This window comes from Penicillium cinerascens (genome assembly GCF_028974065.1).
Source record: "Penicillium cinerascens strain IBT 15544 chromosome Unknown contig_5_segment0_segment0, whole genome shotgun sequence".
Classification (NCBI taxonomy): domain Eukaryota; kingdom Fungi; phylum Ascomycota; class Eurotiomycetes; order Eurotiales; family Aspergillaceae; genus Penicillium; species Penicillium cinerascens.
In genome coordinates, this window is record NW_026695294.1 from 3,912,114 (window position 1) to 3,934,756 (window position 22,643).

General features: G+C 47.8%; 8 protein-coding genes across 8 annotated transcripts; 3 read left to right on the top strand and 5 right to left on the bottom strand.

Annotated features, from left to right (window-relative positions):
- Nucleotides 1-1,105: 1,105 nt before the first annotated feature.
- Nucleotides 1,106-3,055, bottom strand: N7498_005969 (MFS sugar transporter; the record flags this gene model as incomplete). The annotated part of the gene is made up of 7 exons (XM_058453031.1): nt 1,106-1,477; nt 1,550-1,660; nt 1,720-1,795; nt 1,853-2,434; nt 2,492-2,675; nt 2,750-2,856; nt 2,916-3,055. The coding sequence occupies 7 exons, from the start codon at nt 3,053-3,055 to the stop codon at nt 1,106-1,108; spliced, it is 1,572 nt and encodes a 523-aa protein (XP_058309569.1).
- Nucleotides 3,056-4,048: 993 nt separating this feature from the next.
- On the bottom strand, nt 4,049-5,031 carry N7498_005970 (uncharacterized protein; the record flags this gene model as incomplete). Its single annotated transcript, XM_058453032.1, has 4 exons — nt 4,049-4,448; nt 4,505-4,669; nt 4,727-4,883; nt 4,932-5,031. Coding segments are annotated over 4 exons (822 nt in total), but the record flags the coding sequence as incomplete, so codon positions are not given.
- Nucleotides 5,032-8,080: 3,049 nt separating this feature from the next.
- N7498_005971 (uncharacterized protein) lies at nt 8,081-9,511 on the bottom strand (the record flags this gene model as incomplete). The annotated part of the gene is made up of 2 exons (XM_058453033.1): nt 8,081-8,733; nt 8,815-9,511. The coding sequence occupies 2 exons, from the start codon at nt 9,509-9,511 to the stop codon at nt 8,081-8,083; spliced, it is 1,350 nt and encodes a 449-aa protein (XP_058309571.1).
- A 1,233-nt stretch (nt 9,512-10,744) lies between these two features.
- N7498_005972 (uncharacterized protein) lies at nt 10,745-11,293 on the bottom strand (the record flags this gene model as incomplete). The annotated part of the gene is made up of 1 exon (XM_058453034.1): nt 10,745-11,293. The coding sequence occupies one exon, from the start codon at nt 11,291-11,293 to the stop codon at nt 10,745-10,747; it is 549 nt and encodes a 182-aa protein (XP_058309572.1).
- Nucleotides 11,294-11,693: 400 nt separating this feature from the next.
- On the top strand, nt 11,694-11,951 carry N7498_005973 (uncharacterized protein; the record flags this gene model as incomplete). Its single annotated transcript, XM_058453035.1, has 1 exon — nt 11,694-11,951. The coding sequence occupies one exon, from the start codon at nt 11,694-11,696 to the stop codon at nt 11,949-11,951; it is 258 nt and encodes an 85-aa protein (XP_058309573.1).
- A 2,280-nt stretch (nt 11,952-14,231) lies between these two features.
- On the top strand, nt 14,232-15,257 carry N7498_005974 (uncharacterized protein; the record flags this gene model as incomplete). The annotated part of the gene is made up of 1 exon (XM_058453036.1): nt 14,232-15,257. One exon carries the CDS (start codon nt 14,232-14,234, stop codon nt 15,255-15,257), a length of 1,026 nt encoding a protein of 341 aa, XP_058309574.1.
- A 2,784-nt stretch (nt 15,258-18,041) lies between these two features.
- Nucleotides 18,042-18,378, top strand: N7498_005975 (uncharacterized protein; the record flags this gene model as incomplete). Its single annotated transcript, XM_058453037.1, has 2 exons — nt 18,042-18,154; nt 18,231-18,378. 2 exons carry the CDS (start codon nt 18,042-18,044, stop codon nt 18,376-18,378), a joined length of 261 nt encoding a protein of 86 aa, XP_058309575.1.
- Nucleotides 18,379-19,137: 759 nt separating this feature from the next.
- On the bottom strand, nt 19,138-20,778 carry N7498_005976 (glycosyltransferase family 90 protein; the record flags this gene model as incomplete). Its single annotated transcript, XM_058453038.1, has 1 exon — nt 19,138-20,778. The coding sequence occupies one exon, from the start codon at nt 20,776-20,778 to the stop codon at nt 19,138-19,140; it is 1,641 nt and encodes a 546-aa protein (XP_058309576.1).
- Between the last annotated feature and the right edge of the window lie 1,865 nt (nt 20,779-22,643).

Below are 22,643 nucleotides of genomic sequence, written 5' to 3' on the forward strand. Positions count from 1 at the left end.
AGCGTTCAATAAGATTCTTGCCGGAGTTCTCATTCAATTCGAAGTCGATATTTCTCGCATCCACGCTGCAACCATCGTATAATGCAGGAGGAGTTTGTACGGGTCATGCAACAACTGCGGCTAAATCAGCAGCTGGAAAGGATATATTTTCCGCCTCACTAGGTACGTGGGATTTTGATGGCGGATCAATGTAGACCGTAAGAGAAGATTGGGTACTAAGAATAGCCCTATAGGTTTCTTTTTGTGATCGATTGGCATCATCAGTTTCATGTTCATAATCCTTTCTCTCCATATTAGTCTCGTTTTCTTTCTCATGTTCCTGACTATCGCGTCCTATTGGAAGAACACGAAGGGTGCTACCGACCGCGGTGCAACTCTGCAAAAGGTAATTTATCAGGAATTTTCTTCTTGCCCTGACAACGCCACCTTCTCAATTCTATCTTATATGAGCGAGATGCTAGTGGACCTGCCTCTATAGGCTGGCGGAGCCTGCTTTTTCACTCTTGACCTATTGACATGATATTTACTGTTCGCACAATTACTGTCGACGGTCGATTTCCCGCTAGATCTTCCAGTGGGCGACCTTGGTGGAAGGATCAAGGGCCAGTCTAACCTAATTACGCTCTCGGTATTGAAAATATAATGATAATATGCTCTAGCAATCTTATCTTAACCCTAGAAGTGTCAAGGACAACTCTTTCAGATAGGGAGAATAGTTATTATAACCCCAAATAATATAAGGCTATTTAGATTCCTAGTTAAATATAACAAGAACTCTATAAGAGTTTTCTAAGAACCTATATAAAGCTAACTCCATATGATTATATAAAGGTATAAAAAGCACTCTTCTATTATTAATAGATCCTCTTCCTCAAGAATTAGTTTAGTCACAATTATATTGTTGAATTTTTCGTCTATATACTTATAGTACTATCGAGTCCCTTAGCTAGTCCAACCTTAGTCTTAACAAGAAGATAGCTATTAATTGATGGGAAGCATTCGAGATCTTGGGAGGGCTTGCATTTATGTTTATCATACAATTAGCAATCTGGCAACAATAAAGACTTTTAACATCGGATCATCGTTGCAATCCTACAGTCGCGTCTCACGAGCGTTCCTGCGCTTCCGCACGCGTCGAGTTGCTCTCTTCAATATGTTGTGCACGAGCTTCCTTGTCTTCATACACCTCTACCGCGTCAACACCGCCAAAGAGCTGATCCATATGCTCGAGGCTGATACCCTTGGTTTCGGGCCAGAACAGTACAACAACCGTCAAGGAGACAATGTTGATCCCCATGAGAATATAGTAGGCGTTGTGGCCGACGCTGTCAAACATCACAGGCCAGGTTTGATTAATCCAGAGAGTGGTAACTTGCTGACCGACCTGGGAGATGTTAATACCTTTGTCACGAAGGTGGTTGGGAAATATTTCGGAAGCATAGATCCAGGCGCATTGACCGAGACAGCCAGAGTAAGCCTGTTCGACATCATTAGTCGTGAACCCTGACAAGGACACAGGCATTTAATTATCCCGTGAGGGCCGGAATACCATCTCGATAACATAAATGCAAACGACTTGCATAATTCCCGCACTGCGATTGAAATTGGTCTCAGCCGGAAAGGCATCTGCGAGGGCGCCGATAAGCACATAGCTGATGACCTTTTCATGGCCTATAAGTCCTCTTGTATAGAACATAAGGGAACTGTCGCGACACTTACAATAGCGGTGCACCCAGTGATTAAAGTAATGCGTCGTCCCCACTTGTCAACACCCATCGAGCTGACCAAGCTCGCACTGGCACGGGTAGTCAGTCGCCGATACCAAGGAGAGACCGTGAAAAAGGACACTCACATTAGGGCCAATACGCCAACAATCACATTCAATAGAAGATTCATGATACCTTGAGAGAACCCAAGGCTGTCGAAGATCAAATCTCCATAGATCATCAAGGCGCCCACACCGGACAGCTGCCCAATTGCCATGGTCGCCATACCGTACGCAACCCGCTTCCAGACACTATAGTTTTTCACAAGGTGTCTCCAGGTCACTTCACCTTCGATTTCTTTGCGGTAGCGATGGGCAGCTACCAAGTCATGGTGCTCTCGCAGGACCTCTTCATCGTCTACAGGGAGCTTTCTGATCCGAGAGAGAAGCTTTAGTGCTCGCTCTGGCTTGTCGGGGTATTTCTCAAGCATCCAACGTGGCGACTCCGGAATGGTGAATGCAGCAACAATCAGGATAACCCCGGGGATAACTTGAAGGGCAGTTGCGGCTCTCCAAGCGAGATTACCTCCAATCTTCGGCACCCCGAGACTCACGCAGTATGCAATAAGTACGCCGACCTGATAAGATACCTGGACAAAGGATACTACACGGCCCCGAATGAGAGGCGAGGATACCTCGGCTTGATATGCGGCCAGATTGGTCCCGATGCTGGAATAGTCAGCGTGAGAGTATTCCCGGAGGCTTTGGGAGGATCATTCATCTTACATGGCGGTCCCGATACCAGACACAATCCGACCAATGACGAGCATGGCATAGGCCACGGCGGCAGCTTGGAGAGCCACTCCGACAAGCAACACAATGGTTCCAAAGACGAAGGCGAGCCGACGACCCATCCACCGAATAAACCACCACGCCACGAAGAAATTTCCTAGCACATTTCCCAAATTGACTGTAGATCCCCAAGGCAAGGCACTTCAGTAACTTGTCGGCGGGGAAAAAAACAGATATGGAGAACAAACTTACCCATACTGGCCACAACTCCGGACCTGGCTCCCCGAACATCGAAGTAATCAATGAAATCGTTGTCGGCGAGAATGACGGAATAAATACCAGAATCAAAACCTTGAAATCTATTTCCATTTTGTCAGTTCCTTCTCCTACATCACAGAGAATGGACATCATCACTTACATATTTGCAATGGATGCAACACCGCAGATCCAGTATATATACCACTCAGCCTTGGTCTGGCCGAGAAAGGTCGGCTGGCGTGGCCGCCGAGCGGGTGGCTGTGCCACTTCCTCATGCGCAATGTCGGTTCCTTCTCCCATTGTAAATGGGTTTTCTCTTTGGTTTTTCTTGGGTTGGCCAAGGGAAGATAAAGCGAGAAAAAGGAAAGACAGGGGAAAGTCTGCAACTTAAATAGCCACTTGCTGGAAAACAACCGCATGTTCCTACTGTTTCGCCTTCTGTTATCGCCTATCAGGAATCGGCCCGGGGTAGATATTGTGCGGGGAGTTTGTGGGGAGAAACAGCGCGTCCTCATTGGCGGGTATCCCACGCTAATCCGGGGTTCAGAAAGCTTCGCGTCGGGTAATTAACAGAACTGACGACGGTGGCCGCACGGATGAGGCATCCACCGCCACCTGGCGATTAATAGCCGACCAGTCTCATTAGATTGAGTGCACCATGTCACAGGATTTTAACCGAAGGAGGATGTCCGTGCGACTTACGCCTTGCATTCTTGTTTTGCTCTCTAACCAGCCTATATTAGGAAAGTCCTTGATAATCGTAAGACCTTCACGAAATATCTATATGGCCCGCCCACTTAGTTAGTCCTAGGGAGGGTATATAGCTTGACATCCTATTATATTAGGCAACTTGCAGTAATAATATAGAATCACAATCTTATATTTATTAAAATAAATGGAGTTTTATAAAGACCTTATAGACTCTAGGATCCTAAAATCACTTCCGTATTAACTATGCTTTCTCTCCCTACCAACCTACATAACCTCGGTTATTAGACCTACCCCTCACTTCGTGACGTTGTCTATAACTACCCCTTATTTTATGACCCCTTATTTTATGACTTCCTCTATAATATCGTGTATATCGGAGAAGAGAGGTCATTTTTCTGTCCATAAATATAGCTCATAGCTGAGATTAGATAAAAGACGACCTTTCACTTTATTTTACCTCACATTACCCTTTTCTCTTACAAAATGGCAGACCAAGGAGATTCCTCTTTCTATGCCCTGAATCCCTACGCAGGTGGGCATGCCATCGAAATACGACCCCAGCCCCACGTGCTGGTAACCGACACGATGACGGATATACTGGATATGGTCGGCAACGCCGGCAATAGAGGCGTGCGCGGGGTCCGCACAGCAAGTGTACTCTGGGTAGAAGGAGAACATGATAACCCCGGCGTTCAAGAGGACAAGCTCCAGCATGTCGTCTCGAACATTGCGCTCGTGAGGACAGAGAGGAAAGGCCGACGAATACAAAAAGATCACTGGGGCGCGGGTCACGGCGAGGGCATTGTGCAGGGTCGCGTGACTGACATGGGCCAAGTCCACAGCATTCCGATGCGGTTCATTTCGTGAATAAGGGCTCGACTGGCCGGAGATAGGCCTTGGTGGTCGGCGTGGCGCTGTCTGCGAAGGCGTTACGGGAATCGTAGGCGAGAGTCGCGTAGCGAACCCCCATGGCGTGATAACACTGGAGCACAATGGTACTGTTGGCAATCTGGCGCAATTCCTCTATTTCAAGGAGACTGGCAATGCGCGTTCGGTCGGATTGGAAGATTTCTTGGGCCACCGCGCTGGAGTCGACTAGGGTGAGACTTGATCAGATGATGTACAATGTCAACTTGTTGGACCATGTCACGGACCATTTCGAAGTAGGTGTCGTCGGACTGGTCGGCAGGGTCGGTCTTTAAGCTTCATACGTAATCAGTGTAGGAGAATATGGGAGAAGCTGATGGTATGAATAATTACACTCCAACGTAAAAGCTCCAGAATTGATCTCGTAGCCGGACCTGCGCCAGGCGAGAAAAATCTACCTGCCCAAAGAGGGGATCGTGCGTAAAGTTCTCCTGATAGATATGGGTCTGGTAAAAGGCTCGGATCCAGATAGGGAAATCACTATGTCCATCTAGAGACTGTTCAGCCTATAGGAATGGGGGTTGGTCGAGGTGATTACCGATTAGAGGGGCTGCTGCTAGTATATCCTCTACGGACGGAGGCGTTGAGCACATGTAGAATCGTTGAAACCCGAGCAGGAGAGCCAATGTGACAGTCATGTATGGGGCGATCATCGACATGACAAGGTGCCGTCCCCACCATCGCCGGGAAGGCGGTTTGTCTGTATGTGCAACTTTTTCCTGGGGCCAGATCCTTGAACGGTTCGTGAAAGGTTACAATCAATGGAAGGTTAGAATCGCGACCGAGAGTATTGTGCGTCGATCTTACGTACATCAGATGCCAACAGATTTAATGCCCCCGAAGCCCGAAGCCCGACGACCGGGAATTGATTCATCCACCATCTTTCCATGCCATCGCTTGCAACATTTGAAGCGTTCACATTCCATTTCTAGCCAAAAATAGCAAAGCGCTGGACTTCAATACTCTCGCGAGGAGGCGCATCTGCTGAAGCATTCGGATGTTTAAAGGCAGCATGGGGACACGCTGCGTCTTGTATCAGTCCTCTCAAGTTCGGCTACAGAATAACCAATGATTGCCACCTAAATTTGGCTTCGACGTCTTGCTTATTGTCCCAGATCTTGATCATAGTCACCTCATGGGTCTGTTGTGGGTCCAGATAATACCACGTTTGCTCCGGCCCATGCGAAAAGGTCACCGTTTTCCCGCGGTAATTATTTGTCTGGTCCAAGAGATCGGTAGATTAAATTAGATCTTCAGGGCATTTTCGATAGTCCTTGGTAGCGAGAGGGGAATCCTGCACCAAGCCGCACAGACGACGCCACATGCTAATTACCCCGTTAGTCCAAACATGGAAGGCAGTGGAATATGTAGTGGCAGCTTATAATTTATCATCAACACTCGCTTTTGTGGGTGGTTGTGGATATCTGCAGGAACATTCTGCTCAGGGAACGGAGTGCGCCTTTGGTCGACTTGGCAAACAGGTTAATCTTAACGGACTGTGTTAATTTCAATGCTGCCTAGCCTGCTAGCTGGTCGCAATGTACCTATGCAAGATCATCGTCAGAGCCGTAGTATGTGAGAAGATAAAGCATTACTGAACATCGTCGCCGGATGCTCCATATCAGTAGGGTTCTCGTATGTTCCCAACTCCGGATGTCGTTTACGTGAGGTGTGATTGAAGATTATCATACGAGATGCCCCCATCTGCTTCTTAACGTGGGCTTCAATGCGGAGATAGTACTTCTCGCAAATTCTTTCGCAGTCGTTCTCCCACAATATATCATGCATTTCCGAAGTGACATTCGATTTCATTGGTATAGGCAAACCCATGCTGATCGAGACTAAAGGTCTCTTTTTGGTCTCGAGCATCTCTGTTTTGACCCGAGGAATCAATCCATTCAAAGTTCCTGTAATAATAGTCTGGCTCTGGGTTAGTTCGAATAAACGGAAAGCCCTTCTTCTGAGACCAAGGCTCGATAAATCGCAATGACCGAGGTGTAGGCCGCCATTTCTAAACTGCTCCAGTATGGGTTGCGTTAAGGGTAATGAAGTTCTCATTGAAATTGAGGCGAGTAAGGCACGGAAACAGAGAAAGAAATTTTGACTTAAATGTAAACTATTCAAGCTACGAATATCATACGACCTATTTCCCGGTCGGTCTCTGGTCATCAGCCTGCCGGTCCCCGAAGGTAAACTCTAGACAGCCTCCTTGAGCTCTTGTGCTTGCTCTGGGGTCATGTCATGGCTGATGCTCTTCCCTCGAGTCATGATATCTTGAATGGCCGGATGCGCTAACACGCGGTCGCCCAAGTCTCGATATGAGGCCAGTCCTTGATCTCAACCCCGAGACAGGTAAACATCCAAGGCATCGCAAGAGGAAAGTATGAGAGGTCTGCCAGCATTGGACGATCGGCAAGCGCGATGTACTATTGCCCTTTCTTTGCTAATTACTTCTCTAGAATATCATATTGCTTGTTCGTATTCTCATGCAATCTATACCCGGCGATCAATCAGGAATGGTCTTTTTTGACCAGTAGGATATTTGAAGACGTACTTGGCAACGGTATGAGGAAGCTGGATGGGAGTTTGCGAGTATAATAGCCTCGGAGAAAGTAAAGCCAGTATTTGGCAATAGCCCTGGCCATGGTGACAAAAACGCTGTTATGTGAGCACCGATCCAGAGAAGCTCAGCAACATACCCTATACCTGCGGTATGATAGGCGAACCAAGTGAAAACCGCACCTCTCTCGGCGGGGGGTGCGTCCAGCCCATTAGCAGTGGGTATCGAAGCGATCGGCCAGATATTGCAAGCACGCTGTGCCCTCAAACACATGAAAAGGCTCACCAGACTCCGGGTCCACACCACTGAACGCGGGCACCATGCGTCACGGGTGAATCTTATATGCCCATTGCGAGGAGGTATCGATCAGGAAGATTACATAAGGAATGGCTAGCTCCTAGGCCAGGATCAAGGAATTGATGTAGTTGATATAAGGGGTTTCGTCCGCTTAGTAAAATGGTATATTAGCAGCTAGCACTAATGTATCCCATTCTCAAGAACCCACCTCCAATAATATCAAGAACTAGTTGATTGTTGTCTTTGGGGATGTCGGCAATGATAACCTGGCCGTTCGGTGAGCTCATATTGAACGAGGTGATGTTTTATCCCTGTAGGGAAGGTCTCTCTGAATGTACATACTGTATGGACGCGCGGGGTCTTTTTACCTCACGTTTGAACCAACATACGGTTATGCGACTACATTTCGGTGCACGAGAAGGCCCGGCTCTGGTCCGAAATGACTCCTGGTTGGATTTATTTCTACGATGATAGGATCATCACAAGAGTTGCTTACGCAAATCCAAGAGTGGGGAAATGTTTCATTAAAGACGTTCTAGCAATATTTTTGGTGACAACCTACACCTCCGGTCAAGGATTCATCGGCCAAGAAAGTATGGCTGTTCACATGGAGGGTATCTAGGATTCTGGTACATCTTTCTTGCTCTCAGCATTATTGTTCTGCTCATCACCCTCCGGGGGTGCTGGGCTACTCGTTTTTCTTCCTGGCCGCTGGAAGGCCACCAAAACAAGTCCTAGCAACGCAAAGCTCATGGCACCCCACCAAGTGGCCCGTAGGGCTCGCGTGTAGAGTTTCAGTACTTGTTCCTTGGTGGTACCATGTAATGAATCTATGAATGACTGACTCGCTCATCAAGGGACGGACGTCCGTGGGCGCCAGGCTCAAGTTGTTCTTCAGTCTGGTCGAAGATGATGGACGGAATAATGATACCCCAGACCAGAGCGAAACTGCGCAGGAAATTGAACAGCGCAGTGACCGCAGTCAAGTCGTCGGGATCACACTGGGCCTGCAAATTTGGTAGCAGGGTGGCTAAAAGCAGCCCGTTACCGCCCGCGACGATAATCTGCAGTACGACGTGTACCACGTTTGGAGAGGTGGAAGTGACGAATGTGAAGAATCCTAGACGAATCGACATCATCGTAAAGGCAATAACAATGTTGAGTAGAGCCCAGAACCCATGGAGCCGGGACATGATGTCACCCCCAATGATCGAGAACACGACTAGGGCCACAATAGTGGGCACGAGGTCAAATTTGGCTTGCTGGGTCGAAACCCCCAGAACCGCCTGGAAGTACACGGTCAGAAAATAGTTGACCCAGATGATGAGCATGCTCTGGATGAAGCTTTGGATATAGAGAGAGACGGACGAGAGACTGGACAGCAGTCGGGTGGGAATCAAGGGGTTCGCCGCCCACCTATGCTCATAGGTGCCGAACCCGATCAGGCCACAACCTCCCAACACCAGTGGAACAATAACCCGTGCTGAGCTCCAGGGTTACATCTGGCCCCATATTGTCAAGGGAAGGAGGATAGCAACACTGGAGGCAGTTAGCAGGAAGTTACCGAGCCAGTCAAATTGCCTCGTAGTGGCTCGCAGCGACTTAGCCGCGCTCTTCTGCCCAGCCGTCCGATGGCCGAGCATCAGAAACAAACAGATAATAGAGGCTCCAGCGAAGGGGACGTTGAGGTAGAAGATCCAGCGCCAAGTACTATGTTGGACGATCACTCCGCCGAGGATAGGTCCAAACACCAACCCCAGACACGAGGTAGCCATGACCATTCCCAGCATGTGAGGCCGCTGAGCTAGAAGCAGCTGGTCGCTGATGATAAGCTCAGCCATCAATGGAATGGCACCGCCCCCAAAACCCTGGATGATTCGTCCGGCCAGAATGAGGCCGAGCGAGTGCGCCAAACCTGCTATAGCACTGCCCACGCCGTACACAAGGACACTGCCAAGCATGATCGATTTGCGCCCGAATACCTCGGCCATCCAGCCGACCAAAGGTTGAAAAATGGTGGAAGCGAGAGGGTAACAGTTGGTCACCCATACATACTCGGTGGTGTGCAGGTCCCGGGCTATGGTCGGTAAGGCAGTCACCAGAATACTGCCCTCCATTGTCACAGCGAACCCGCTGAGACAGAGAGTACCAAATAGCACCCAGTACCTCCAAGAAGGTGTTGCAAGCGCGGCATCATCCTTGATAGGTGGTGATTCGGGATCCTGGATGTCGGAATCTGTTCGGAGATGGACAACAGCCATGATTGAAAAGGCCCGAGAGAGACTCTGCGATGGATAAATGAGTGTTCTTTCCAGCCAGTTAAGGGGTGTAAGTGCGAGAGCTGATACGAAGAACAAATCATTGAGGGACACAATTTACCAGACAGACCAGGTCGGAATTGGCAGCATTGAGAAGATCCGACAGGGATCGGTGACCGATCCCTGAGGCAGGTCCGCATATAGATATGTATTGTACTGTAATAGATACACTACTGGCCCGCATCTGGGCAGGTGCACTGTATCCAGTGGATACTTATTATGTTCGTGGAGACTTACGCGGAGACATACCTGGGTATAAGGAGACTTTTTCTTGGTTTACAATGTACAATCATAACACGCCGCATGGTGAGTCACTTAATACTGTTGCACCTGGAGACTTTAAACAAAGGCCAATCAGTCGTACGTGTTTCTGGCTATTGTGATCTGATGTGAAATATTCTTCTGTTACTGTTCTGGCGTTGGGCATTCGACCGACTAAGCAAATGGCTGCCCCATTCCGTTACAAGCGATTTACACTGCTGCTAGACTTGAAGAGCAAGCAGTACCATGCCGTAGGAAGCTCCTTTCATTTGAAGAAGTAGTTGGAATGACACGGACCAAAGGCTCGGATAGTTTCTGGTACGTAGTAAACATCTGAATCTTGGCGGGCATTTGACTCTAGCTAGTCTTCTGTAGCCTGCCTAACGAATGTTCCAACTTTGTCGTCGTAGTCACAGCTGTATCCAGCCATCTCCATTGCTCCGTAGGTGGTCATCTTAGGAAGTCTCCGACCGGGATCAGTTTGCTTTCCTTCGGAGACATAGAGAATATGTGAGTGTCAAAGAAGCCGAGTTCGTCAATAAAGCAGGCATGTGGAGGGGGATTTTTGCCCTACGTCCCAAAGTAATTCGAAGCATCAAAACGCGATTTGGAATCTGGAATTGGCAAAAGAAATATGGTGAGCCAGCATTAGCCATGTCAGGTGGTCCATTCATACCTAGAAGTGTAGATGTCGCCCCTCCGCTAGCGTGATCTAGAACTTTCCTAAGCTTACCTCACTCACAAACCGGCCGGACATACCAATGATAGCTATGTCATCTTTGTCTGCTGCCTTGCACTCTGTGGGTAATTGAGTAGAAGACTGATCTTCCAGGAGAAATACTCAAATCAATCTATGAACTGCTATATGTAGACAACTTTGGGCAATAGCAGGGTGTTTGCCATCCTGACAGCCCCTCACTTATGCTCTTTGCATATAACATTGACTGCCTCTGCCAGCTCAATATCCCCAACAGCAAACTTCGGCTGCACAATCGCAAAAGAATCAACAAAGTCTGTCAGGAGGTCACATGCAAAGTCGCCCCCACCGCCAGAGTCGAATGAATATTCAACGTCAATGTAGTCCGAAGGTCCAGGAGGGCCCAGTCTCCACCAAGGTCTGTAATACTGAACTCCTGCAAATCCTGCCATGTTACAGAATGTTCCGTGATAGCTTTCATGGTACGGATGCTCGCGTTTAAATACGGACGGGACCAATCCCGATAACCAAGACTCATCGCCTCGCTTTCTGAATTCCTCAGTACCGTATTGGACGTTGTACCAATTCTTTCCAGAAGCCGAGTGCATCGATGCCATTGCCGCACTGCGGATCATAGCGTCTCGCAATGAGGTGATTTTGTACGCGCTAGAGTCGACCTTGACGTCAATGGTTCCTTCGGCGAGGAATCCGTCATCCACGAAGGGGACGTTTTTGACTTTCGCGGTGTCGGTCGAGCATCCCGTCATGCTCTTTGCCTACGTAACAGAGGAACACAATGATTCCAAGGCCTTTGAGATGCCAGTGTAGAGTGCAGAGCCAGTCATGGTACCGACATGCATTGAAGAGCTACCGGCTTCGATAGTCACCGTTCCCGTCTGGACAACGCAGTTCTTGATGGAAGAACATTCATCCTCATTGTTCACCACAGGAGTACACACCTGGCACATCCTTTTGTCCGTGGTAGCAGGGCCCAAATGGGGCTTCGTTGTGATGTGCCCACTCGTTGGAATAGCGGTGTAGTCACAGCTTTGGGTTGCAATAGTGACGTGAGTTGGGGTCAACAGTGGCAGAGTGACTCTATTGCATACACAATACGCGGAGTTGATTCCTTCGCCGGGATCCTGGCTCCGCATTAAGTACGACGGCATGGATGTGGTTTTCAGCTTGCAAGCCTTGTTTGTTCTTTTGGCCAGGGCTGTGTTGACTGAATCATCTGCCATGAAGGCTGTGATGGTAGTGGTGGGCTTACTATCTTTCGTTCACATTGAGATGGTCACGGTTCTCAGCGGGGAGCATCCAAGAATCATGGCCGTTGGTATCGACAAGCTGAGTAGCTGTGTCGTCAACCACGATTGGACTCCCGTGAGATGGCGGATCTACCGGTGCAGCAGAAGCAGCGAGTAGGAATGGATGATGTTGTTTCGAATGATCAAGAAACAATTCAAGCTACATGTACTCCTCTTCTACGAAATATCTGCATCACAAATTAACTGTTCATCTAGATTCTCCTTTGGGGCCAGATAGAAGGGAGCCAATGGTGCGAAGCGGCCGCTTGGGGGGCCTTAAATGGGGTAGCAAAAGCTAGGTTACGACAGGGGCCAGAATAAGCGATGAAGTGACTTTAAACGACTTAACACTCAAGCTGTTGTATCATCGAAGTTTTACCGGGAGGTAATGGACTAATTTTATCTTTCTTGGAGCCGGTAGATATCAGAAGGAGCTCTTCGTGAGGCTTATTCTGTTAAGTTGGGGGCTCCCATCCCATTAGGTTGTGGGCTATTGAATGAAAGCATGAGGACTAGGAATTAAACCTAAATTCCATTGTTATTGTATGACATTGTCCTATATACTAGTGATGGTACTAATGTGCTGCACAGCTCACACAACCACGAGTACAGGATCAGAGATCTCTATCTCAAGACCAGGTCTATCGGGAATTTTGGGAGATAGAGGAGGAGACAAAGAAAATAAACGAGATTAGAAATAAAAAGAGAAGAACCCACCTGAAACGACTGGAAATGGTGTTATAATTTTATACCAAAATAGAGAGCCCGTAAGATTGAGAATCCTTCTTCCCGATCAGAGGGTAGATCAGCTTTTCAGCCCGGTGGATATCGATATGCAGGAGTCTTAGGTGGATGGCCTAGTTAGAAGGCTTAGCAAGAAGGATTGGGTAGAATTTCGTGGGGGCGGTTGGCACGGAGGTCTTCCAACCTCCGTCTTTGCCCTTGTTCCGTACTACCAACTCCAGGTAGGAGGGGGAGGAGACCTGGGGGCCTACCATGAAAAGAAAGATATCTCTGAACAAGATATTTTTGGCCTCTCCTCAAAACAAATAAATTTACTAAAAAATATCAGCAACATTCTCGAATGTACTAGATACTCTGTATCATATCTCAAGCGGATACTTTCTAATGAATGGGGCCAAGAGCAAATTTACTATTCAAGGAGGCTGAGTAACGGGAAGCTTTGCATGCTTGAGAAATCCCTTTTCTCTAATGTATCTAGGTAAAAATCGCGTAGCTCTACCTTTGTACATTTTTTTCCGCTACTAGAAGTAGGCTCTATGGCCGGTTGCCCTCGCCCCAACCTCTGGTCTCCGTGGTGAGGACAGCTCGCCTGCCATTCCCCCTTGTGCTGCCTTAGGGCTGAAACCATCGAAAACTAAAGGATTTCCTTCACATATTAGAACACAATAAAATTACCAATATTAGAATAGACTGCGGAACAAACAGGATCACAAAATAAAAAATAAAAATTACACGTTTTCTACCAGTCTACACGAGGGCTTAGGTCAGACATAGACGTCCTCTCCTTATCACCTATATAATTCAACAAAACCAATCGTCAACAATCCCTCTCAAATCTCTGTACATGGGCTTTTGTCTTTATCAAAATCGCGCACGTAGACAGGCTCCTCATTCTGAACATAGAGCTTAAGTTTAGCGCCTCCATCTTCTTTCAGTTCTCATTGTACGACAACCTTGCCCCTGTGTCCCACTGTAGACAGACTGGCAGTGTATGGCATAGAGTGGATATTGGTTCTGGGCTTGTAATTTTCAGCCAGTGCCTGAAAAATAGCGTTGTACCCTGTGGATCTTTAGTCGAGGAGTGCACGATATAGGTCCAACCCCCAAGGGGCCAATCCTGAATCCTGTCATATGTCCATGCATAACTACCATGATGATTACCTAAAGACCCTTGATCATGGCTTGTGACAGAACGAGCATTATCTTCTATATTTCTCCATGGCAGGAGGTGGTTCTGACGAACGATTACATCCGGTTCACCTTCAGTCCATGCAACCGAAGTGCATTACGTAAGCCTCCCTATGTTTCAAGCAGGTTAGTTGCTTTACTTCCATACTTAAGGGACTTAAAGCTGAGAGGTTTTCAATCTTTATTCCTAGTCAAACTGAGACTTTCAACCTTCTATTATTTTCCATCAGTCATGGATAATATGAGCTATCCGAAAGGCAACACCTTGTTCCATAAGCTGAAAAGCCGTTGGTCTTTGCGGACTTCTCGGAAATACCCACCTTCGTTGATTTGCATGATGCCTGTCGAAGTTCTCGAGCCCATTGCCATTCTACTAAAACCATCCGGATTTTGCGCCCTCCGACTTACCTGTAGAGGTATTTACGAGAGGACAGCTCACCCCTTTGGGCGGAATTTTCCGAAAACAATGCACATCCATCTTTCTCAGAATGCAATCGAGCGTCTGTCAAAGGTTGCAGAGAACCCTCATATAAGGCAGCACGATCAGCCGCTGGTCATCGAGGACCCTGAAGATAACTTGTTTGGCCGTGAAATTTCATGGGCAAGATGTCCTTCTGGTCATCTTGCTGTACCTCAAAAAGCAATTCAGCAGTGGCAAACAGTGCTGAGTCGCCTAGTGAATTGTAAAGAATTTGAAATACGCCGCGAGCATTCCTTTGAATCTTCCGATTTTTCCAGTCTGAGGTCCAATGATGCTATTACAGACGTCCTCAGTATCATTTCCAATTTATCTATTCCTGTGTCAGCTTTTGCCATTCATTTCAAGCCCAAGGGCACGATAGGCAACAACCACCTGGAAATGGAGTGCATTTGCCCCCTGGATCTTCGAAAGCCAGGATTTACCGCCGCCTGGGCCCATATACAAGACCTCAGTCTTCAATACACGATGGGATCAGATGATACGAGCGCAGCTTTACAGAGCGCCGGCTGGACCGTCGAATTGGTGCAATATCCCGCAAGGCTCATTAAATTGGATCTCAACTTCGACCTTGGGGACCAAGCAGATTCGATTATCCACCGCCTATCCACTCTCAGTTCATTGTGCCAGCTGCAAGAACTGACGTTGGAAAGCTTCAGCCTAGTATCCGAGGAAGCACTTCCAGAACTCCTGTACACGGTTCGCAAATGTCTACAAACTGTATCATTCTCCTTTTCTACTCTGCCTGATGAATGTTGGATTTCAATTCTCAAAAGTTTGGGTAGTAAATTCCCATCGCTGAAGAGCATCAACTTGCAACTCCTGACAGGAACAAACAAAGGTCCGCTCCATTTCCCCAGACTCTCGGAAAGCCTAGATGTCGACGAGGACACAAGCTTTACTGTTGTCCAAAAAAAGCCCCGCGGGGGGCATTTGAACACGACTGTTGGTTACTCAGGCCCGAGTATGGGTAAAGCGATGTGGATACTTGTGGAATGTGCTACCTTCGACTAATGATGCGACAATAATCTCAGTCCTATACGGAAAGCATTATGAAAGATTTATCCCAATAAGTCTTTACGACGTTGATCAGACGACTGCTTGTTATTTTCTAGCTACGAAAAGACAATTAACGGCGACATTGCCACAAGAGATCTCTGCTTCTTTCCGTTACTGTGGGGGAAATGTGCAGACATCTTTCACCATCACCTTCAAGGTCAGCGAGAGATAGATATGTTGTCGTGATATGTGGGAAGTCGACACTCGTTTTGTGATTCCCGAGTACGGTTCGCTGCACGTTGTGAAGACTCACCGGAACGAGGAGCAAATGTCAATACTATGCAATCAATACATTACAAAGCCAGCAGTACACCATTGGCATGACTGGTATACAACAGCATAGTGTAGGCAAAACCTTATTGCCTACGGAAGGTTCTTTGTTACGCTTGAGATTCTCAATCAACGTCCGTCGAAATCTCGTTCAAAACCTTCGGTTGATTATTCCTGGTAGGCACTACATTTGTTTTTTGATTTTCTGAAGGTCTCTCGGCGTGATAAGGTGAACTTCCCTTGTAACCGTCTTTAAATCCGATTATGTGTGAGACAGAAGAAGATATTTTCTTGTACTGAAAATCATGTAGAAGCGGTCAACTCTAGACGAAGAATGGGTCTGTTATTTATTTCCATAAATGCTATAGATAGAAAGGCTAGCATAAGTGTAAGGGTTTGTCAATGCGGCGAGCATATATCAAACAGAAATTATCTCTAGTTAAAGAAGTTGAAGCGAGACCAACATCACGGAAATTAATACAAGCAAAGAAAAAAGATAAGAGTTCTTCAATTTGATAGAAAACCTGCAAGGCTCTCAATTAATCGGTATCAATATCCGATCCTGTATCTCTAGCATAGTAAGCCCGCTCAGTGCCAAGGCCATAAATCTCTTCTGCATGCCTGCGAAGATGTATCTTACATAGCAAATTTACGTTATATATATGACACCTTCGATCCTGCAAGTAGACTGCGCCAGAACCCGCAAATGGGCCCACAACCTAGGCTCACGGCCCAACCCAACCCACAAACCACGATGGGCCGACATCTTCGGCCCATCTATAGCCTATCTCGGCCTATTTTTGCATTAAAAACAGATCTTGGCGTACATAATCTAGCTGATTCATTATAACTAAATATTGTTACGTATTATTATCCTCTATGTTTGCAGTGTTTGTGGCCCACTAGGGGCCCAGTGGGCTGTGACGCAGTCCATTTGTAGGGAACACCAATTGAGGGGTTGCGGATCGTAGTGGCCGCGTGGCGGCGCATGGCGGCGGGATTCCGTCGGTTGGACGACAATCCGGCGATGAATCCGGGGCTAATGCTAAATTCGGGTAAGCTTTCTATGTATCTAGGTTACATCGGTACAAGTGTCTGTCACTAGCCCCTGCATAACTCGACACTAGGTGCGTCAGTCGACTCAGCCCTCACGCTTGGTCTTCCACGGTCAACACGCTATCCAATAATGATAGTCGTTCTCTCAGAGACGACGCATTTCCACCCTGATCCGCAAGCGATCAGGGCATTTTGGCCCCCAAAACGGCGATATTCGACGCCGTGCTTAGAGCTAATTAATTATCTGTCGCAAGCATCTTCCTTCCCGCGTTCCCGATTTCAATCCACTGCCATGACCAACGAGAGGTCCGTCATAAGGCGAGGCTAGTTCAGCTATCTTGGCCCCCGATTTTCTATAGACCCTAGGACTCAAATCATGGTTTAGCGTCCTATTGCATTATTATCCAATAGAGGGCAAGGGCCCTCTTACCCCTATAACCACATCAATATCAATTACTTCCTACCTATTACAGGAAATCCAGAGTTTGTATATGGGACTTAAAGAAGCCACCCACTCGCTCAATTAATAACTCAATACCCCCCAACTATATATATGTAGGAATAGAGATAGCCCGCATGGCTAGCATTAGTGAAAACAATAATCAGAGAAAATCACGACCTACACAAAATTTCCTATTCAGATACATATGAATACCAGTTACATTTCTAGCTGAATTTAAATGACTATGTAACCCAACTAATCACGAATTTAGATCTAGCATTCTATAAGAGGCCTATACTTTGTATGCTGCCATATGAAGGATCATTTTAGTTGCTCCTGATCTTCCTAGCGCCATTACTACTGATCTATGATTTCCGGCACCGTATAGTGAGGGATGGGAAGGGAATATAAACTTCTGAAAGTGTCAGGCCTAAGCACGGCCTTAGACCCTTGTAAATACCGCTGATTCATGTGTTCTAGCCCTTGATATTCAGGGCGCTCGTGGTTATCACAGCGGGGAAGCTCGCGTAGCGAGATGATCCCAGTCGCCGCGATTGGTTCTATCTCCCTTCTGCCTTGTAGAAACAATTATTGTTGAAGCTAGCAAGAGCCATTTGCATGAGGGTAGCATTGCAGGTGGATAATGACGAGTAGGAATTATGGGAACTGCGTTTCATGTCAGTCTCTGACGTCCCAAAGTGTCCGCCATCGGCTTAGGCTGGAATATGAAAGTAAACCGCGATATGTTCATTTTAGATCGGGATTTGGACTAGCCCGACAGTCTGGGCGCAGTTATATTCTATTAAAATTTCGGACAGCAGGATTGTAACAAAAACTATAAAAGGAAGCGACTGTCCTCAGGGAAATCTCGGAGAATCATCATAAACAGACAGCCAACTTCTACATCATCAAGACAGATAAACCAAACCACATCATATTCTTCTTTTTATCAACATCCATCTGAGGCCAAAATGAAGTTTTCTACGTCCATCATCGCCGTCGCCGCTCTCTTCGGCTCTGCCGAGGCATTGCCAATGCCTCTCCCCTTATGGCGTCAACAAAGCCACCACCCTCAACTGCTGTCGTGAGGCCGGCGGTACCCCTAACGGCAATCAATGCCCTGCTGGTGAGATCAGCCAAAGGCTCAGCACGTTCGCTAGGTGTTGCACGTCATATGGTGACCGTTCTGACTGCCATTGTCCTGAGGGTTGTGCTCGCGCCGAGCTCCAGGCCATGCACAAGGCCGAGGGCAAGGCTCCTCCCACTGATAACGAGGTTAACGCCCTGCTCGCCAACTATGCCGGCTAGCTATCAAGTGCAGCGGAAGGATGCAAAGGAAGGACCAGGACAAGCAATAGGTTATCTCATGTTAGAGTTTACCTCTCTGTAGATAGTCCCTATAGTTCTTTCGGAATTTATATACAATTTCACCTGTGCCCTCGCTGTGCTGTCTTCAGGTTCTCCCTCAGTGGCCTCATCACTTTTGACACACTACCACCTCACTTCGACCTGACTCTTAGGCTAGGAGTGTCTCGCGGAGCTGCGGTTCAGACTGCCGTCTTAATTTACTGTTCCGCCTCGAGTTCCAAGTCGCCAACCGGTAGCTATTGCCGCCAGCTCAGCTGTATATGGGCTTTGTACTGTCCTTTCCCAATAGTGATTGAATGGTGATTGCGTTGTCCGCATCATTGATCTGGTTGTCCCTTATGCTCCCAGCCTTACCCACCATGCAGTATCACCCCTTGCAGACGAGCTGGTGGCAATTAGGTACAAACAGGAGCTCTGGGTCTGCTTGTTGTAACTTCTAGAATTAGAATGTGCCCAAGCGGGGACGTAGTGTCTGAGATCGTTTTTATTTCGTGAAATTCGATGGATGGCTGAATTTAGCTTTCGCGGCGCACCACCTCCCGACTACTATTAATTCGAGATATTGAATTCCAGATAACGTGATCCAGTTAGTTTCACCTGTACACCACACAGTTGTACAGCGAATATTATAACCGACGTATAGGATGGACCTTACTAAAGCTATACAATTTTGTTCATGTATGGATGAGGATGAGCTTTTCAGATCACTGGTCGCTCAGGATCCTGCAACCTAGCCAACTCCAGTAGCAAGCGATATACATATATTCTCATATCAACGTCCCTCAACGCTTGCGAAAACCACTTCCTACCTTGATCTGCAATCTCCTTCGCTTTTTGCTGACCCTGTTTCGTCGAGGTCAAGTACATGACCAACTCAGGGAGCTCCTCCATGCCAAGGCTGATGGGGATAAAGTGCACCCATGGCAAGAGGCGATCATCGTGCCATTCACGAAAGAGAGTTTGCTTCAATGGCACTGACTTGGAGGCCACCAGTTTGTACCATCGGCCACTGATGCCATTTCCGTCGAGATCAAAAGTCAGGCGTGATCGGAGCCCTTCGTCCTTACCTGCCCAGGCTTTCATGCGGTAGAAAAACGACTGCTCACGACATGGCTTCTTTGCACACTGGTAGACTTTTGTGAAGGCAACGTCAAACAGCCTGCTGTTGAGAAAAGATGATGTCACGCACTGGACAATCCCACCCTTGTCGGCAAGATACGCGTGCTCTTTCCCGTCTAACTGCTGCGCCAGACTCACGAATCGCTGCCTGTGATAATTCTCCCACTGAGAGTCCTTAGCAAATGCACCCGATGTAGAGCCAGCCCAGTAGACGTTGTTCTTTTTCCTCGACCAGTCCAGGTCATGCTTGTCACTGTACACAAACTTAGACTCAATGTATGCGGGGCTCGGAAATAGAATGTCGCCCATGGTAGACGGTGATCCAGTGGAAAGCACAGGAACCATGCCCTCCATTAGCCGGAACGATGTCGGACTCATGAACAGGCCGTGCATGTTGCGGTACTCGGGATGTTTACAGATATTCCTAGAGGAAGATGTATCCTGGACGAAGGACAGATCAAACAAGTTGACTGTTGGTTTGGGAAGTGTGGCGGTTTCGTTGTACTCTTTTTTGTCGCAGTACTGCACCAGGGACGCCCACGTCGGTGTTTGAAATAAGGTTCTAAATCCGATGCCCAATTTGTAGTTAGATCGATCTTCCTTTGCCGGAAACATGACTCTTGGTTCATCCAGGTGGTTGACCAAAAATTCCACGTCGGGCAGGACGCCTTTGATATCACCCATGAGCTGCTTAAACAATTTGCTCACGTGTCTGTCAAAGCTACGCCACGAATGAACGCAACTCGTGTTGCCCGTCTGGCCGGAGAATTTACAAGTCCAGATCTCGTTTTCTGGGGAGAGCTGCACATCTTGCATGGCTTGGTTAATCTGTTGGCCACTTAGGCTCCATAAAGGGCTAATTGATTCGTACATGACGTCGAAGTCATCGATGATCTTTGATTCGTGGGCGTTGGCATACTTGAACCAATCTTCAAAGCCAGGTGGAGGCTCCATTTCGTATCGGCGGCGGTATTCGTCGCAAGCGGCCGCGTAGGATTTGGATTGGCGGAGTAGCAAGTTGTCGAAGTCGGCATTTGCTCGTTGAATAATTGTCTCGACGGGATGCTCGTGTGTATTGGCAAAGACCACCGCTCTTGAGTTAGCAGCTCGGATGGCAAGCACGTTTGCCAGGTATGGAAGAACTGGAACTAGCATAAGTGCCCACAGAATCCTTCTGTTGGCGACTTGTTTAGGAGTCAGCGCAATGAGTTGTCCCAGCATTAGGCTAGAGCCGATGATGTGAGAGAAGTCCTGCCTCTCAGAGGATTGTATGAATGGGTTGCGCGAGGCGAAAAAGGCGAAGATCTTAATGACCGCTACCGCGGTCCAGGATGAATGACGAGCCTAGAAATATCAGAATCAGGCCAGAAGCAGATACAAAGCATGACGGACCGTTTCCATAGCAAAATACCAGGTGAAAGCAATTGCGACACTAGCAAGCAGTGTCGTACTAGGTTCAAACAGTACGAACCCCAGGAATATCGTCTGAAGTGCCAGCGCCATCAGCAAGGCACCAATGACTCGCGAAGTAAATGATGCAATGTTACTCTCTATATCGACAAAGGGTATGGCCTCCGATTGTGGTGGCGGCTTTGATAACAGAGTGCCGTAGACAGCTAGCAAAGCAAGGAGCTCAATAATGGATAACGCTAAGCTCGGAAAGCTCCAATGAGCCATTGTATAAATGCCAAATAAGGAAATGGCAACTGCACCCCATGTCGTAGTCGCAAAGCCTGTCCATGGCCCCGGTTGTCTTATTTTTGATATCGGGTGCTGGGGATGCAACTTCTTCTCGATCAAAAGCAAGGCCGGCGTCAAAGCAGGCTACCAATTGTCAACATGGGCTCAAAAGACATAGTCGAAAATCATCAGACTCACTAGTAGTAGCCTATCAAAAATATTCTCGGCGGAGCAAAGTGTTGCAGCAGCTATGGCCACGGCGACAATCCAGCAGGAACCCGTCCTGGACTCGGCTTCACGTTGAAATGGCAAATTCACGCCCCTGGCTCTTGTGTTGGACCGCTTGATATGCTTAACAAGAAAGGGTAGTAAGACCCAGCCAAGTATTTCTGATAGAAGCTGGGAAGATCTAGACGATGTCCAGTATTGCGTTGCGGTAGCAGCGAGGACAGTTCCCACAATTGAACCCACAATGCGACCGGGACGATCAGTTTGAGCTCGCCTCATTGTCAGGTGCGATTCGCGGGAAGAGAGATTCGAGGTGGGTGCGGGACGAATGACTTCTTGCGTGTGGCGCTGTCTGCCTACTTCATGGCGTTTGCGAGATTGTTCGAGAAATGATGGTGGTTGACATTGCATGATTTGATTTGATTTACGGGGCACGTGTAAGACCTCGGCAAGGACTAGGTCAAGGTAACGCAACCTGGACCTGACCCAGGACCCAAACTGGGTACCCATTGGGTCCCCAGGAAAACCCACCTTTGAATAAAATCAAGGTCTTGGCAGTCATAAAACGATTATTAGGGTATGCACTTATATTGTATAATACTGTATATATTATCTCTCTATTGGACCTAGCACTCCACCCGACCCGCCCCGTGGGTGGGTAAGGGTCTGACGAGAGCATAGCTGGCGTTATCTGGCGCGACCCACAGGTGGAACTCGTTCCCATCACACCCCTCGGTCTTCGAGATGCCAGACCCGTCTCGGGTGACCCGCGGGTGACCCGCAGGGTCCGCAAACAGGACAAACAGGTAGAAAGCGTGACTTGCTCGTTTCTGCATAAATTATATAGATTTGGGGAGTTTTTCTGTGTATTCATTTGTAATAATGGTGACGGTAAAGCTACCGCCTGTTAGGACTGGAGTTGGACCAGGTAAGGGACCAGATGGAACTGCAAGTATATGGATGAGAGCTTCAACCCTGCGATTGTGACTGAACTAATCCTTAAGGAAGAGAGTTTATTAATTACAAGAGAGTGCCTTTTATTCCTCTATGCGATCACGTGGCGTTCGCTTTCATGCACGTTCGCGGGAAACCCTCTTATGTAGTTCCTGTATACCCGATTAGACTGCGTCGGAACCCGCGCCAACCCGAACCCAACCTAACCCGAACTAGACCTGGCA